This window comes from Gekko japonicus, unplaced genomic scaffold (assembly GCF_001447785.1).
Source record: "Gekko japonicus isolate JY-2015 unplaced genomic scaffold, Gekko_japonicus_V1.1 scaffold50, whole genome shotgun sequence".
NCBI lineage: Eukaryota > Metazoa > Chordata > Lepidosauria > Squamata > Gekkonidae > Gekko > Gekko japonicus.
Window position 1 is genome coordinate 1,787,551 of NW_015164666.1, and position 19,325 is coordinate 1,806,875.

Genomic DNA, 19,325 nt, shown 5'->3' on the forward strand with positions numbered 1-19,325 from the left:
CCAAAAATCTGCCAAGCAGATGCTTGGTTTCTTATACACCATCTGTAGTCTCCCAGGCCTGAGTCTAAGACTGAACAACTTATCTTTGCCTGAAAGGATAGCATTAGCTGCCAGCACCCTGAAGCAAGCCACACTTTAGCACAGGCCAGGTATTTATGGAGATTTATATATCCACAGCAGAACCCACAGCATGTTCGTTCAAAACTGTGGTTGGGATTTGTGTGTGTGTTTTTAGACAAGATTGCAATTGACAAGTTTACGTGGGAAACAATTTCTACTGCAAAACACCAACTTATACTATATGGTTCATAATTGTGATCGATAGAGCTATTATGAAGATTATTTTCCCTTAGTAAAATTTCCCTTTTGATGGTTTTCCTTTCGTGTATTATGAGCTATGCTTTTGAATATGTTCAATGATACAATCTTTTAATTGTATATGTTTTAAGAACTTATTGCTTTATAACCTTTCTCTTCTCTTTTTATGTATATTATATTCTGAATAAACTTTGATGATTGAAAAAAAAATTTTGTGTGTGTGTGTGTGTGTGTGATTAATATATATTATAGCTACATGTCTGCAATAGCCAGTATATAAAAACTTCAAAAGAAAGACCATGCAAGAAAAATATGGGGCTCCTCTCTGTCTCTCAATAATCAGGTGACCGAAGTGGTAGGAGTGCTTTTTACTAGTTTAGTCTGGTTCATCAGCTGTGGCTCTTCCTGTGGAAATTCACTTGGATACTGTCTCACATGCCTTGGTAACATTCACATTTGACTACTGTAACATGCAGTGTGTAGGGCTGCCTTTGAACACTGTTCAGAAAATTAATCTGGCTCAGAATGTTGCATGCAGAATGTTAGCTGGTGGACTACACAGAACATGTGAACCAAACCAAACCACATTTTCCCAGTTTGTCCACATCCCTACCTTTGAGATTAGGCAAGTACCTGCATAAAGGCCTTCTATGTGCTGGTACCCCTGTTACAGTTGTCTCTACCTCAGCAAGTGTCAGCTATGCCGCCATGATGTTTATGGGTGAGAGTGCATCTGCTTGACCTGTGTACCAACTGCTGCCGCATTCCTTCGGTCCTTGCTTATCTCTGACCTTGTAGGCTTCCTGTGTAGTGTCTTCCCATCAATTACCCGTGGTATAAGTTTCAATTCCCAGCTTTGGCTTTAACGGCCTGGGGCCCCATTCTCTCGCACGCAGGAGTCAGGCCGATTGGCCTGGGAGTGGGGTGTGTGTGTGTACGAATACCCTATATCCCATTATGCTTGTAGGAAAGTAGCCATTCCTAACAGTGACGATGTTACTGCCTCTATAGCTCTTACATTAAAGTATAACCTTATGTTAAGCGTGTACTCATTTGTTTGGCTGAGGAACCTGACAGGTGGGGTGGGAGAACTCATGCCAGAGCAGAAGAAAGCCATACATATGACAGAAGGCAGAACATAGCTCATCTCATGAGATGTCATCCATCATAACTAGTTAGAATTTCACTTTCGGGTTAAGGTTTCTCTGTGATACGTTGCACTCTACTAAGGAAGTACAAACCGGCCTGTGATTGTCTGGATGTTTTTCTTCTTCCCTCTTCTGTTGTTTCACTACTGGAGTCTTTTTTAAAATGCTAAATCTGCACCATTATGTCCTACCAACTTTTCTGCCAGCTACTTAACAATCTGAGAAGCCATTACTTTAAAATCACCCTCCTCTTTTGGCACACTATTCCTTAAACTGGGTCCTCACATTATCTTGGCAATACAGGAGCCTCAGAAGTGCCTTCCTTCCCACAAGAGAAGAGAACATGAGAAGCCTGGGATCAAGAAGAAAGAGTCCACAGTGAGACTCCTCCCCATGACAGGGAACACTGTTTTCTAAGGGCTGACACTGATGTTGGGAGGAGCAACAACATGGGCTGCTTCATCATAAGCCAGGATTTAGTTACCCTGGCAGCAAAATAGCAACTGGAGCTGCTGCAGCTGACACACCACCACAATAATGTAAGAACTCCGTCTCTCTTGCTGGAGTGGGGTTCAGGAGTAGCCTAGCCACCTCCTCTGCTTCCTCAAATTTCTAGAACACAAACGAGAGCAAGCTTTAAATTGTAGAAACATGGAGAGCAATTATGGTGGGAAATATACAACGTCTACCAGAGGAACAAAAATGCATATGACCTGGGTATTTCCTGAGATTACACAGCTTTGTGAACACCTTTTCAAAGGATTACAAAATTCTACAAACAGCAAAAGCCAATGAATATGAGAAGGGTTGCTTGGCAAACTCAATTCCAAATTTCCAATGTGTTTTGCACAGATAGATTCCTTCTTAGGGGCACATTTAGAAAAAATTCTGATCTAATTCAGTGTCCCATTATAGTTATCATATTACATTTCATAAAACTGTGGCACTAGTCACTTTTTTAGGATAGTGGTTTTGTGGCAGGCAGATTACCTCCAGACTGTGCCCTTCACTCACCTGCTCTCTTCCTATTATTCTCGGGAAGAGAGCCAGCTCAGGAACATTCTCCTCAGCCCCTGAGCTTTAATAACATTCCTTTTCCATTCCCCTCTATCCAGCTCTGTATTACGTGCAACTTCTGGTTTTGTGGCAGGACCTTGTTGTCCTGGCACTAGCCATGGAAATGTGTGGCTGTGCTCCTGAGCCTAGCCTAGCTGTAGCCAGGGCTCACTGTGCCCTTTGGTGGCCTTTCTAGCCTAGCATAATACCAGGCTCCTGCCAGCATGTCACTCGCTGGGGAAGGGGTGGCCTAAAGGTGAGATCAGAGCTGGGTACAACAGCCAATTGTAGACAGGTCTCATCCTTTTGAGATGCAGGAACCATCTGCTGATTTGGCCATACCAAGCCAATATAACTCTTCAGACGTTCTTTCAACACATGGAGATTGGGGAGCCAGATCACAATGACACCAGTTCTAACCTGCACACATTGATCTGAAGTTCAGAGTACAGTCTATTTATTCTTATAGTTAGCAGATTTTTATGTTGTGATTTCATTTAAAAATTCCCAAGACAGCTCACAAATAATAAAACCTGAAATACAATATGTGTACACATAGCGCGCACTCTCAGTGCAGGTACCCTGAAAACACAGAGTTTCCAATTGCATGGGAAGAAATCTAATGTAACTTCAGTTGCACAGGAGTGGGCTTTATTCTGACCTTATTACATAGAAGTTCAACAGTATGCACAATTGTGTTTTCTGCCTTTGTGCGATGAAATAATGTCTCAGTATCCTTAGAGCTAGCCTTGAGAGGGAGAAAAAATATGGATGGTATAAACAACCTGAACTTTAGGTTGTAAAATGTTCTGCACAGAGGATGATTTTCCAGCCATATACATTCAGTAGCTTTTGGTAAGCATATAACAAGCTTGCAGCTAAAGGAGCAATCTTCAGTTAGTAAGTTCCAGGGGTCATTTCCTGAAGGAGTGCAGAGGAGCGGAGCTCCCACAGTAAGGAACCCAGGGGGCGGGCACATGCAACAAGCCCCGCCACCTACTCCCAGCAGCCCTCAGTCAAAGCAAGAAGCAGCAAGGTAAGTAGCAGAGCTCTCCCTGGCCTCCCGGTCCAAAACAGTCCAGTGGCACCTTTAAGACCAAGGTTTATTGTGCGAGGACAGATCTGCACGTTCCCCCCCCCCCGCAATAGCTAGCAATCCAAAACAGTCCAGTGGAGCCTGAGTGGTGGGTGTTGCCTTCTGACACACTTCTGGTGATGTCAGTTATGCAAATAAGTTATGACAGTGATATGCAAATAAGTTATGCTAATGAGGTCTTGCACCTCTTTTTCTACGAAATGACCCCTGGTAAGTTCTATATTATCATGGATGGACATGCAATTGTTATCTCAGATCTCTACAAAGCAATCTTCCCTTAACGCAAGACCCAGCACCAACTACCAGGTATTACTGATTGTTCCAGGCTGTTTTTAAATATGTGGAAATAGCAGTGAAGCCACTCAGAACAGTCAGGTAGCTCCTCTTTCAGTAAGAGCACTACTATTTTTCACCTTCTGTCGTATCGGGTCTCTCATCACTCAGTTTTACATAGTAAAATACTATTAGTATTCTTACGTCTACATAGGTCAATAAAGATAACATTAAAATATATTTATAGCAGATTTTAAAAGCAGTGAAAAAGAAGGAAGATATACACTAACAGTGCAATCCTAAGAACAGGTACACCTTTCTGTCCACTGAAGTCACTGTAAGTGTTGAAGTAAGGTACAAAACTTTAATCATCCTGATGGTGATTTAAATTGGGCTCACCTTGGGGACCAGGGTTCTTTTGGTTCAGTGCCCCAAATATAAAGGAAGTTTTAAAGTAATCGGTGAGGATATTCCATTTGGGTCAAAACTTCCATCAGCCGATGTATGCAGTAGACCAGGGATAGGCAACTCCTGGCATGCATGCCAAACAAAAACATGGCAGACAACCAATCTGCCTGTACAACCAACAAGACCTGAGGAACTGGCATGGCCACTGGGACTGGTGGTGCCAAAGGCTAAGGGTACAGCTCATTAGTCACTACCTCCTAGACCCACCAGCCGGATCCAGGGTGAGTCCCTGAAGTGTCGGTAGCACACTGGGACTTGGCTTTTGCTCAGTATAGTACAAGTACAACCCTCATAGTCCTCAACACACCTACGCCGAAAATGTTTACTTAACTCTGTAGTACAGTATGACGCAGTTAAAGCATCTGGGATACAGCAAGAGACCCTTATTGACAGAGTCCAGAAAAAAGTACATGTGGAAAGTATCTGACTGAAACAAAGAATGTGTAGGGACACAGCTGGGTAGCTGGCTAAAGAGAGACCCTGCTTGGGATCATGAGATAAGTATCAGCTCTAGAAAGAGTAAACAAAGTAATGCAGAGCAGCAGACCAGATTGCCCTCCTCAGCTAGGCAGATAGCCATGGCTGTTAGAAAGAAAGCATTCTGAAGACGTAAAGACCACTTGAACAGTATTTTGAAACCTTTCATCAAAAAGCACCCATTCATGGTGGTGAAAGAGAAAATGTTTTGTAAAAAGCTTGTACAGTTTTCCTCTAAAGTTCTACTTTTTCCCCATTAGAAAATTTTCAAATGTCTTTTTTCCTCCTCTATGTTTTTAAAGGTTCTTTAAAAGTGGATCCTTCAACTGTGCCAGCAGAACACAAAGTCTTTAGGCATTTTTAAAGGAAGATGCATATCTTTTTGTACATAAATAAGAAAGTAAATTCCACACCAAATGATTCATCATAGCAACAAACTGTCCGACCACCCACTTCAGGAGAAATTCTGGGACACCCAAATGGCAAGTAATATACATGAATAGACAGTGAAATTACAAAAGAATGGCCTGTCTCTATATTGTTTTTAAAATTTTAATTGTTGAAATAAATTATTTTGAAGGAAATTGGGTTTTGTTATTAATACCTTGTGATCACAGTTGTACAGTTGTGAGAGAAGTTGCTCAGTTTCTACTTAGCCCTTAGGCATGCAAGCAATTTTGTAAGTTATTTATGTAATAAAACTAAAGGGGAACTTGATTTTATCTCTTTGTCAGAAAAAGACAGAAATACCTTCTGAGAAAGAGAACATACAAATGGAACCCTTGATTGCAGGGTATCCAACTGCAGCAGAGTAACACAAAAATCATGCATCATTCAGTGGAGCAACAGAGAATTCAAAATACTATTAAATTGCTGCTTTTGTTTTCCAGTAGACTTTGAATCTGAAAATCATGGGGTGTTCCTTTATACTTGAGACTGCTGTTTCAGTGCCAAAATCATCTCAGCAGAAATCAAGGGAACCCAAATACGCAGCTGAATCATTCAACTTGCCAATCCCACTTTATGAGAAAGCCAGATGTGAAGCATTCCATTTGCTGCAACGAATTTCTTTGTGATAAAAAAGAGCATTCAAAATGAAATGGACTCTGAACCTCAAGTCCTGTGAAATCAACAAGGGAGGGGAGAAAGCTAGCTCATTCACAGAAAAGGGCAATGATTTCAAATATCTGTCATTTATTATGTGTTTCCATTTCTTTGTAGGAATGTGGAAGACCACCAAATTCTGCATCACTATTTCCATGTTGTTCTTGGTCTCTGTGGATTCAGAGATATAGGGTGGGATTAGCACAAAGTTTTCCAGCCTGTTGGAGTCAGCCAGGAATGGAATGGGAAGTGAAAATGGCCCTGGAAAAGGCCAAGCTGAACAGCCCCTGTTGTTCAATAAGCCAACACTGCAGGGGTCACTCAGCTCAGCAAACAGTGGGTATTAACACCCCCACTGCTTCCTCCTGAAAAATGACAGCAGTGAGACACATCTGGTGAACTGACACCAACTACAAAGAGGTACTTGAGGCTCTGAGATACTACAGTTTGGTTCTGCTTGCTCCTGGCCACCATCAGCCCTGCAAGTTAAATGGCCAACCTGCCCCCTAGCGCACCTGTAGCTAAGCTTCCTCAATGTGTGAACTGCTGTTCAAATGAATAAGGTTACCAACCCTTGAAATAGTAATTTTAAAGTATTTGACACTTGGAAAGGCCCAGGGGTAGTCTAGAGGCCCATGGAAAACACTTTGTTAATCTAAGATGTAGCTGCTATGGCATACGTTTACACATCTTCTGCCACCAAACAGTATAACCTACAGATGATACTATGTTGTCCTGACTGATCAACACAATCTCATCTACAGCTGTCTCACAGTTAGAAAGCTTAGGGATGGATCTTAAGCTTCCATTCTGCTAAGGGCAAAGGCCTTACTCAGATGCAAGAAGCCCTGGTCCAGTGGAAAACATGTTCCTCTGGCAAAACTCCCCTTCTGTTTCTGGAAGGCTTTGGAAGCTCCAGATACAGCCTATATATGATATTTCAAAAGAACACTCAGACCCAACCCCACTCAGATTCAACCACTGGTCCCAGATTCAATCACTGGGATCTCTGCTACTCATACTACTTGGTTAGCGCTGGATCAGTGGTCTGACACTTCATATGATTCTGCTTAATGGTGAGGCAGGCACAACAGTCTGGACTGAGCTTAATGCCCGTGTGTAGTCCTACACTCCTGAAAAATAAGCAAATATACACATAGGTGCTAAATTTGCCCTATTTATCCAGGCAACAGAACTGAACTCCTGCAGTGTTTGGGCCTATAGTGCAGAACTTTGATGTTTTTAAACACAAAGTACATCTAGTCCTAGATATATTTATTAACGTTATACTGCCTTATGAAGAAATATACCGTCAAAGCATCTCTCAACAATAAAAATACAACTGTGTACAAGAACAAAAAGGTCTCCAGAGAGATTAAATAGTATGCTCTCAGAGACAAACTTCTCTGGATTCCTCTTAAAGGAAGAGTATATATTAAGCAAATCCTGTACAAAGCAATACCATACAATGCAATCCTATCTCCATCAACAGGTGCGTAACCTCTAAATACATATTTATTTTAAATTATTAAGAACAAAAGGTTAAGTGTGGGTTATATATATTATTACCCACTGTTACATACAGTGGGTTGGATCCAATACAAAAAGCTTCCAGAAGGAGTTGGTAGAGTGGTACTCACATACCTTTGTCTTTCCCCAGAAGCTCCCTGCACACTCCCCCAAATCCTCTGCTGTGGATTGGGGAATCGTCATAAACAAAATGCAGCACAGCACAGAGGGCTGCAATGAAGAGGGTGAACTGGATAATACTGCCCCTGTCCCCCCCGGAATTCATCCTCTGTTATTTTCCCTTTCCCTCTTCCCCTTTCTACTGTTTCTTTTTCCTCCTCCCCCACCACCTACATTTAAAAGGTAAGCTCCTTTGTATATTAGTGTTTATATTAGTCTATAAACTATCATGGACAATGGTGTCATTAAGAATAATGAAGCAATAATAATAAAAAACAACATGCCTTGGTCATATACAATTCAGGGCAATTCAGCTGATTAACAGTTCAATGTCCTCAACAGAATTACACCCTTCTGTCCACTCAAGTCCACTGTTTAGGACTGCACTGCTAACTCTGCTTAGGATTGCACTATTAGTTGACAACCAGACAATGAAATCTACTACATTTTCTCTGAAATCCATACACCACTGTTTCAAAAGAGGCAGCCAGCAAGGCACTTAGTGTGAAAGTATAAACCATGCTCAACAACTGCAAAATCAATTTCAAATGTAAGATATGAAAGCACAAGATAGGATTTCAAGCTACACTCCAAGTTCAGCAAACAGAACATTATTTAAACTAAGGAGATTCTTTACCATACACAGTTCAATTCAGACAAAGTAAAAGAAAACAAAGGCCCCGGTCACACGGGAGGTTTAGGGACGGAAGAGGGACGGGATCGGGGGCGCAGCAAAGGGGCGCGATCCCACTGCAACATCTGGGACGTGGCGTACACCCGTCCCCGATCCGGCCCTTCAGGCTGAAAATCCACAATGAAAACAAACCACCTACAGAGGTGGACTTACCAAAAAGGCCGCGGCAAGCGCGGCTGTGGGATTGCCGGCGCATCCTTCTGCTGGTGCATCCAAGGCTCCTGGCCAAACTGCGCATGCGCACACATGCGCAGGCGGCTGCCTCGGTCCCCCGTCGGTGCCTTCCTCCCTGGCATCTGATCGTGCTGGGGAGCAAGAGTGCGGCGGCTCAGGGGATCTGTGTGATCCCGCCGCCGCGTGTCTCTTTTGGTGCAGCTCTGAATAGCCGCACTTCTGGCCGTGTTTTTTTCTGCCATGTGGCAGGGGCCAAAGATTACTTTTACATTTAACAATAGTGGGACCTGATAGGAGGCTCTTGAGCCAAGGGATGATTTTGTTACAGATAAATTCAGCAAACATGGGAAAGGTTATAATCAGAAGGCAGGTAGTCAAGTATTATCTACAAAACTCCAAACCAAACTTTGATCACTACCATAAGCTAATTTATTTTTCACTCCACCCTTATTCACCACCCCATTCTCACAATTTCCTCAGACCATTCTTGCCACAGTTGTTTAAGGACTTGGATATCTGGGTACATCCAGTGATTTGAAGTCAGCACAGTCACTTTGACTAGCTTACTGATTAGCTGATGCATGCAGGGGTGTAGTTTCTTTTTCTAGCACAATATCATGGTCAAGGTAGGAATTAAAAAGAATTAAGCCAAATGAAGCGAAGAGTATCACACAATTTTTATCTGTATCAATACAGAAGGGGTCATTTAATGAAACTATAATTACTTCAATGTTTCAGAAGTATTTTATTTTTAAAATTTTACCCCAGAAAACCCCAGTTTTCTGGACAATATTAGAATACCCTCATTCAGCCAGTGTGATATGGAAACCACCTTTAGGCTGCGGTCACACGTAACAGAAGCCACACAAGTGAGACGGAAAACAGCCGGAGTTTCCGGGCGTGATCTCACCAGCACATCTGGGAAGCGTAGCACTCCCGTGGCTCAACCGAGGCTTCCAGCCGAAACTGTGTGGCAAGGGCGGGCGTCTGATCGCGTTTCCGGTGGCATCCGGCGCCCGCCCATGTCCCCTTGCAAATAAGGTGTGCTTTTTTTGTCCAAGTCTCTGTGGATGCGCATGCGCACCCAACGGAGCATGCGCATTTGTCATGTACACAAAAATAAAAAACAGTTTGCCGCGGTGCGCGCTTCTTCGTTGCGCACTGGCTTGTCCTGTGATCGGCACCTCTCCCTTGCCATGGAACCTCCATGGTACCTCCACAGGACCTCCACACGAGGTCTGATCACGTAACTGCGCAGTAGTTTGCCCCAGGGCAAACAGCCACGCTTCTCCTCTGCAGTTTCCTGCCCGTGTGACCGGGGCCTTAAATTATCTAATACAAATACTATATCAGCATCAGTAAAAGGAGTTAAGATGGGTTCTCTCCTTATATGTGGAAATGTTAAATAATTGGCCATGTAATGTGTTTGTTAGGACGAATGCTGTCTCTCAGCTGTGGAGTCTTTTGAGCAAAAATTCTACTTTGTGAACTACTGGCATTAAAGTTGTGAGCAAGTGATTTGGCTACTGCATAAATTAATTTGCTCTGGAGCCATCCTTCCTGAGCTAAGATAAAAGTGTGTGAGCTGGAGGCTAAAAAACTATGAGCTCACAGTAACTCAGCTTAGAGGGAACACTGGATAGGACTTTCATGATTTAAAAAAAAAGATTATCCTCATACATATAACAAAGCAGAAATCTCACTTTTTGTCTGAAATGTGAAAAGTTGTAATGTTATCGAAGTTACTGATTCTTAAATTAATAGAATGCATCCTACTATTCCATTCAGCTAAGAGTACAGCCTGCTTTCCTCTATCCCAAGGTATGTTTCTGCATCCCAAATCCCAATAGCCTTCCTCCTGTGGAAAACACTCTTCCTCTGGAGGATCTGTACTAAGCTGAGCAGAGTGGTTGTACACAACCTGAATTGCCTCATAAATGGTACAGTAAATTAATACTTTTAAATAAAGTTCCTATAGAATCCCTTTAATTTTATATGGCTCAAACAAAAACAACGTAAATGGAAAATGCAAATTGTTTTACTTCTAACTGAAATATGCATTACCATAGAATCACCCCAGAATATGAACATGATAATGCTCATTCAACTGCAAATCATTCTAGGACATGAGTGACAATGGTATATCAAACTGACATTCAAATGACATGAGATGTTTTAAAGGGATATCAACCATTTCACCCTGTTTAACTGGGAAAACAAAAATGACACTATGGACTGTTAACACATGTCTTGCATTTACAACTGCAAGCTGAGACTAATATCATTTCCTTATCACAACAAATGAAGGTTTTTAAAAGTGTGTTCAAAGGTTAAGGCCTAGAACAAGACAACTAAATATTGACAGACATAATAAAGCCGAATAAATACATCAATATCTTTCACGAGGACAAAAATTTCAGATTTCATGTAAAGCCAACAACAACAACAAAAACCTCACCACTCAGAAATCCCTAACTGCTCAATATAAATCTAGGGTTTTTTGTTAATTAAAAAAATCAGCCATACCACTGATACATTTCAAACTGTTAAAAAGGATTTATAAACTATTGCTAAAGAGACTTAACATAAATGAAGCATTCAAATAATGGGCATGACCCAACCAGAGTTATAGTGTAATCCTAAGAATACTTTCCTGAGAGTATGCCTCTTTGAATAGACCTGAGTAAGATTCTAAGGCCCTGGTCACACGGGAGGTCTAGCCCCACATTTAAAAAGAATTGGGGGTGCAGCAAACGGGCGCGATCACACCGCAACATCTGGGAAGCGGCGCCCACCCATCCCCGATCCGTCCCTGAAGGCCAATAACGCGCAGCAAAAAAGAACCTACAAAAGAGCAGTACCTACCTGAAACGCCGCAGCAAGCTGGCGCGCCCATCTTCAGGAGCATTTGAGGCTCCCAGCAAAACTGCACATGCACACACATGCGCAGCCGGCTGCCTCGCTCTCCCTTCCGTGGCTTCCCCCCGGCATCTGATCGTGCTGGGAAGCAACTGTGCGGCGGCTCAGGGGATCTGTCTGATCCCACTGCCGCGTCTCTGTTGGTGCGTCTCTAAAAAGCCGCACTTTGGCTGCATCATTTCCCCCCATGTGGCCGGGGCCTACGTAGACCTGCTTAGTATGGCACTGTTCAGTCCTTTAACAAGCTAATCCTAAGGCATATTTACACAGAAGTAAGCCCACTGAGTTTAACAGGATAGTAAATATGTTTAAACTGACAAGAAGCAGTACTTTCTGGCCTTAAAACAGAAGAAAAGAAGGCATTGATTTTAGCTGTGGAAACATAGTTCATTATTTAATGCAATGGAATAAATTGTCCCAAAACTCATTCAGATTATTCTGCAGTGTTCCTATTTGGTTGCTACCATGTACAACATGTAAGCACCTCACTAGCAAGAAACATTTCTGGCAATACTTTCTATGCTTTTGTGGGATACCTCCTCATTCAGTTATGTGTCATAGCAACTAAATACGTAGGAATTTCCCAAACAACAAAGGAAAGGCATCATTTTCTGTAATACTCCCCACAACAAAAGTAACAGCAATGCAGAGGGAAGTAGTGCAAGATACAGTACCATGCAAATCTTGATATCAAAGGCTGGAAATGCTTCCCCTCCAATTCCTGTAGCTAGAACTATCTGTAAATGTCTTAAAGTATTAACTGATGGAAAGACATACTGGTGATTTCTAAAACACTATAAGGGTGCGGTCACACGCACAAGATAAACTGGGGGGGGGAGGCTATTCCCTCCAGAGGAATTTGAAGCTATGGGGGCAGCCCGCCAATGCGTGATCAGATGCAAACGCGGGTGAGTCAGGTTCCCCCCCCCCGTTTGTTTCTGATTTGCTTACATGGTAATCGATGAATTGTATCTCAGCACTGAGGGCTCCCTATGGAGTGTGTGATGATGTGCATACTGGGGGGGGGGGCAATGGCACAGAGTCGGGATGGCCTGAACAGACCATCCTGACACCATGAGAGCCGCTGGAGCGATCAGACAGGGGAAAGTCCATCCGTGGCCCATAGCAACCCATTTGCTACTGGACTTTCCCTGGTGTCTTTTTACTCCACTTCTGCGGTGGAGCAAAATGGGTTGCCGATGGGTGCGGGGCGCTTCCCAGATGTTTGTGTCTGATCGCACCCTTTAAATCTGCCCGGCATTCGCGCCTATGACGCAGATAATTGTGCATGTGATCGTGCCCTAAGTGTCTGTCATGGGCACCTTTGAAAAATACCTGCTTTTTAAAAACAAAATTAACAATGGAAGGCAGAACTTCCTACCCCTTTACTTGCTTGTTCTTCATAAAAATCAGCCATTTAAAACAAAACATATTTTTGGCAGTAAAAACAAAGACAAAAATCTACCAACTAGGCTGAGCCGCCATTCTTTCCATGTAGTCTTTGGCCATATTGATGGCTTCCATGTTCTCTGGATACAGTATACAGAACATTGCCAGGGCACCCAGGTTGTTGCCATAAATTTCATTCCACCGAGCACTGAAGTCCTTGGGGTCCCAGGGAGGAAGATACTCAAAGGGATTTGACAGCATGGTCTGTACCGCCTCAGTCAATCGAGCTGAAATGTGTTGATGTGTACTGGCTGCCTTGAATCGTAAATCCTGAATCTCTCCCCTGGAAAAGTAGAGCATAGGGTAGCTATCATAGTTGGCGTTGACAAAAGGAACCATAGTGCTTAGGATGTCGTCAGTGCTGTAGACCAGTGTGAGGCAAATCACATGTATGAAAAACACACTAGGAGCCCCCCGTGTGTGAGTCCTCATTGTGACATCAGAGCTCCAGGTCTCAATGTAAGCCGAACCATCTTCGAAGTAGCCTAGATGGGGAAAAAAACACAATGAGGGTGATAAATCCCACATTTAAAAAGAAAAAAAGGGGGGGGAAGATATCAGGATAACTGACAGACTCAATTTATAGAATGATAAGGAACTGAAATTCAAGATCTTTACTATGAAAAAATGAATGCTCAGATTTTTGCAAATTCTAAGGTAGCGCCTGATGTCATTAAGCAGAATCCTTTGTACTACCATTTGTGCTTAAATTACCTTAATAATAAGGAAAAAAATATTCAGTATAACCCTAATACTTTACAGGTTGTATCCTACCAGCTTTCCCAATTGATCTTGTTCATTCCAGTCTTCACTGCATTTTCCACGAGGCTTTTGTTCATATGGGTACCACAGTCACTAACATAGTTTTGTTTTGCTGGTCAAAAGAAAACCTTCCTTTCCTTTTCTCCATCAGAAAAGCTGGTAAGATCCAACTCCCTGTGACTGCTACACTATGGCTAATGTTGGTATAACATAGTAGCGATCCTATGCTCAACAGAATCAACTGTACAAAAGCTACATTCATTCATCCTTGTCTTGAGTATACAGTGGTCAGACTGTGGTACAGGCTGAGCATCCAGCTTCGAAATCAGACCTTTCCTCAAAAGTTCAGTGTAAAAGATTAAGTCCAAGGTGTGACTTCTTTCATGTCTTGGGCCCACCACAACTTGAGAGATGCCCAGAGGCTAAAAAATCCTGGTAAGGGACCCTCAGCATGTATCTTTATACTGGGGCCGAACCTTTCAGCAGTCACCAATACAAGTGTGTTCCCTTTCACATTGATCTCTATTACATGGTTTATCTTCTCCACCAGAGTTTTCGCCTGTTGTTACCTCAGTGCTCTCTCCTTCCCAGTCAGACACAATTATGTGCTCATATACACCCCCACCCCCACAACCTGATCTCTATCAGCTGGTTACCAGCTATTTCCCTTAGCTAAATTGACTACTACCTGATCACCTCCTGCAGTCTCCTTTTGTACACTGCACATAACATGAATATGATCTTTTCCCAAGCATAATGTTGTATACCACAAGAAGGTTTAAGAGGGATCCTATCCCAAAAATCATGCATAACCTGAGGATAAAAAAATAATAATCCCAGAGTGATTAGGGAAGTTGTAATACATAGATAAATCTAACTAATTAGGTACAAATATTGGGATTTTTTAAAAAAACAAAAAACCTCTTTTACTGTGCAACCCCCCCACATACACACACAGTATAATTAGGAAGGCGCCTGATGTAAAACATTTCTTACTGTGCTTGCACAAAGGAGAGGAAAGGAGGCAGAAAAAGATTATGTTAACATAAGCCAAGAGTCAGACTGAGTATGCTGGATTGGCTGATGTTCACAGCTGTGGAGTAAAAGATTTGGAATGTTGGAGGCTTGGACTAGGGTCATTTAAAAATGAGTATAAAGCCTCCGGTTGTGACACGTCTTCATTAGGAGGAGGGGGGAAAGCAGAAAAGTAGACTCTTGGAAATGCATTTGAAATCATGGGCCTTTAGGGTATCTGTTCCCCCCCCCATTAGATTGAAAGAGGCCTTCAATTTTGTATGTAGAGATTTACAGCCTGCCAGTTAAAAAGTTGAATGTTAAAAAGCAAGACATATTTTTTCCAAAGACATGCCTGTTTTAAGCAAGCAGAAAATGGCAAACTCTATATGAAGGTAAACAACAATGATAAAAAAAGTATTTAAACACAGTTGTTACTGCCTTCTCCCCAAATTACTAACCATCAAGCTCCAGGTCTTAGATAAAACAAGCTCCGATTCCCCAGAGGAAAGTCAGAGAATTCCTGAAATTCTCAAGAGGGGAAAGGTTACAGAAAGCAAGCAAAAGAGAGATGGATTTATGTAAATATTGAACAGTAGTTTTCAATTATTAAAACCAGAAGTAGGCTGAGGGTTAAAAAAATTATACCCAAAACCTAATACACAATCATTTTTTTCTTGAAGAGAAGTGGTTTCATAAGTTTCAGGAAGGGAAAAACCATGTAAGAAGCTAAAATAAACAAAAACCTCACACAGTGAACAAGTTTTCCAAACTTGGGAGGCCAAAAATTAGATTAATAAATTAACATTTTGGTTGTGGGGTAATGATTCAAACAAAAACCTTAAACATACTAAAAAGTCAATGACAGACTTGTGAAATTCTTCAGATGTCTGTGTGTGCGTCTGCTAAAATGAACCACAGTCCCAACAGCCTGATCCTCAAATGAAACCCAGGAGAAGAAGTATTATGGACATGCAATAAATTTTATCTAATCTCAGCTGGTCAATGAATGTGCTAAAGGTGGAAAGTTATTCTGATGTAGTTGGGGAAATGGGCAGATTTAGAAATTTAGTCTTTTCACTGTTGGCATAACATTGCAATAACACTGCAGTAGGGGTGCATCTGAAGTCTTTTGGCTACCACCACCTAAGAGGATCTGCTGTCTCTGTTGGTCCACAGAAGCTCCCTGTGAGGGTATGGAAAGCATGTTGGAGCAACATGCAATGGATGAATTGGGATCAAGAGTTGGAATGAGAAGATTTCTTCCCCCCTCCAACTGTGATAGGTAGAACTCCTATGCTGGTTCCTGCGTCGCTACAGTGCAATGTGATAACAGCTGTGGTGCACTTTGGGAAACCAGAGCACTAAGTATTATTAGAAGCAGTATAAAGCCCAGAGGCTAATTTCAGCTTTCCTGTTCAAAGTACTTGGATACGCTATAGTCTTCACTTAATGGTTCCACATTTAAAGTCATTTTCAGTTACCCAGTATAAACATGCTGCTACAGATATGCTGCTCTTTGAAGAAAACAAAGGCAGAAGCCTCTGCTTTACCTTAAAAAAAAAACACTACAACTCTCCACAGATATAAAAGCAACTCAGCCACAAGCTGCATAACCCTCAAACAATCCTTGGGAAAACCTTACACATATTGCCTTGGGATATATTTCTACCACAAGTCAAAAAGTGTTCCACCCACAAATTCTTTTGTTTGCAGTGTCAGAGGCCATTGTGTTTCACAGTACTGAACTATTCAAAGCTTGAAAACACACTTTGACATGAGACAGAATGTTTCTTTTGCATAGATTCAGCCCTCTCCTTTTGCATAAACACCAGTATAGTCCCTTTACAAAGCTATAATTTTTTAAAAGTTGAAACTATAATAATTATGTTTTAAACTTCCATGAATTGTAAAGGGGGAAATATCTAAAATTAATTTTTAGTGTTTTTGTACCTTGGGGAATTTTTGTACCCATTAATATCTCTTTCTTTGGTGAAGTAAACATTCTCTCGGTTGTCAGGATAGATCTTCAGGCTGTCATAAAGGGTTGTATTTCTCTGAAGCACTTGAAAACCAGTTTCCTTGATAATAAACTTGTGGAGTTGAAAAATTACTGCCAAAGTACTTTTTTAAAACCACTTTTTTATATACAGAAAGTAACATGTAAGTGATAAGTGACTTCATTGCTGGTACATCTATCTTGAATGCTTTAGGCATAGGAAATTATGCCACAGAGTAAATTCTTTGTATCTTAAAAACATATTGGGGAGATCATGCCTGCAATTGTTGATACTTCCCAACTTAACTTCTGCCATTACATTAGGAACCAGTTGCACACTTAGTTACAAGTAGTGAAACAAATAATTCTCAATGGAAATAGTTAATGCTAACAAAGTAACAGGCAGAGGATCACAGCTACAATGCTGCAAATCTCTATAACCCTTGTCAGTTTTCTATTACAAAATGATGTCCTTTTTAAAAAAAAATGAGATTATATGGACAAACATTTTCTTCTCCTGGAACCAAAGAAGCTGACCATTTCAGCACCAGGAAAGTGTTAAGAGGTTAACAGTCAACTTGACTGAAAAGAACAATAGTTCATTACAAGATCCAATCCGTAAAGATATGGATGCTGCCTGAAACTTTCCCCTCTGTCTATAACAGCTAACCACTGAAGAGGGATGGAGAGTCCAAGGGCAGGCTGCTCTAAAAGTTAATTATCCTTTCCTGATACAAGCAGAATAGTGACGTCTTCTTTGTATTCCATGTGTTCAACACAGAACTGTTAAAGCTGATTCCAAGGCCACAATGGTAAGATACAGAAGAGAAGACCTTTAAAATCAGACGGTTTTACTTTGTGAAGTTACAAAGACAAAGGCAGTTCATTTAAAGTTCTTTAACTGTTACTGTATAAATAGAAGAGCTCTTATGGAGATGGTATATACCACTGTTGCAATCCATATAAGCAAACTAGTACAATTTGCATGTACATTGGACTTAATCTTTCAGCAGTTCCACTGAACAAACCTTCAAACTGCTTTTTAAATTCATACAGGGATATACAGAAATTATCCCCAAGAGTGCAGGTATGTGGCAAATATTCATGCCTGTGTGTCCTTTCAGCAAGTGTTGCCCTGAATGTGGCAGTTCCAGAGTATGATTGGCAGCTGCCATATGCTATACTGTGTTTCCAACAGCTGGATATAATTTTGACATTTACTTCAATTTTCATCACCATTTCATAAAACATGTGGGAATTCCATCTCAAAAAACATGGTGTGTGGGAAAGGAAAATATTGTAGGACAATGGACACTCAGGAACCTTTTGAATTACTACTTAGCCTAAGGATCTCCATTAACCTATTCCCTCCTCTCCATAAACCAGTAGTTCAACCCTATTGCAGACGTTTATTTGAAAGATCACTAGGATATTTTCTTTCATAGACAAAGGTAACTTAAACATTTGCACTAGTGATAAGCAGAGGGCAGATGTTTGTAAGAATAATTCCAATAAACTATTAAAAGAACATTTCTGCAGTCTATCTGATGCTACTACTAAAGATACATCCAGAAAGTTCTCTTGAAAATCTGTAATTAAAATATAGGCACTGCATGAACTATGTTGCCAAATAATGAAATCCCCCCCCCCCAGTCTCTTGTCCACTGATATCACCAACTTGTCTGGTCTCCTGATTATTCCTTCCTTGCTTCCATATGCACTGTGTGTGAGGAGAAATGAATGTGAGAAAAGGGTAACAGAACAAAAAAGTGATATTCATTTTCCAACAATCGGCCAGCCAATTTGTCAATACATCATCAAACTCTTTAAAGCCATGGTCCAGTTAATGATGCAAAAGCAACAACAGCCTTTAGCAATCATAAGAACATAAGAGACGCCAATGTTGGATCAGGCCAAAGGCCCATCCATTCCAACACTCTGTCACTCAGTGGCTAAAAATACCAGGTGCCATCAGGAGGTCCACCAGTGGGGCCAGGACATTAGAAGCCCTCCCACTGTTGACACCCCCCCAAGCACCAAGAAGACAGAGCATCACTTGCCCCAGAGCCCCTATCTATACCTTGTGGCTAATAGCCACTAATGGACCTCTGCTCCATATGCTTATCTAATTCCCTTTTGAAGCCATCCATGCTTGTAGCTGCCACCACTTCCTGTGGCAGTGAATTCCAAGTGTTAATCACTCTTTGGGTGAAGAAGTACTTCCTTTTAACTGTTCTAACCCGACCGCTCAGCAATTTCATTGAGTGCCCACGAGTTCTTGTACTGTGAGAAAGGGAGAAAAGTACCTCTTTCTCTACCTGCTCTATCCCATGCATAATCTTATAAACCTCAATCATGTCACCCCTCAGTCAACATTTCTCCAAGCTAAAGAGCCCTAAGCGCTTTAACCTTTCCTCATAGGGAAAGTGTTCCAACCCTTTTATCATTCGAGTTGCCCTTTTCTGCACTTTTTCCAAAGCTATAATATCCTTTTTAAGGTGTGGTGACCAGAACTGCACACAGTATTCCAAATGAGGTCGCACCATTGATTTATATAGGGGCATTATGATATTGGCTGATCTGTTTTCAGTACCCTTCCTAATAATCCCCAGCATAGCATTGGCCTTTTTTATTGCAGTCATACACTGTCTCGACATTTTCAGTGAGTAATCTACTAAAACTCCA

The 19,325-nt window shown here is 41.6% G+C and overlaps 1 protein-coding gene across 1 annotated transcript in view; it reads right to left on the minus strand.

Moving 5' to 3' along the window:
* Positions 1-19,325, minus strand: part of DSE (dermatan sulfate epimerase) — a 55,374-nt gene that overhangs the window by 23,619 nt on the left and 12,430 nt on the right. Inside the window, exon 2 of the mRNA XM_015409068.1 lies at positions 12,882-13,350. Within this exon, the coding sequence (XP_015264554.1) occupies positions 12,882-13,297 (416 nt within the window). The 5' untranslated portion in view covers positions 13,298-13,350. The remainder of the gene's footprint in view (positions 1-12,881; positions 13,351-19,325) is intronic.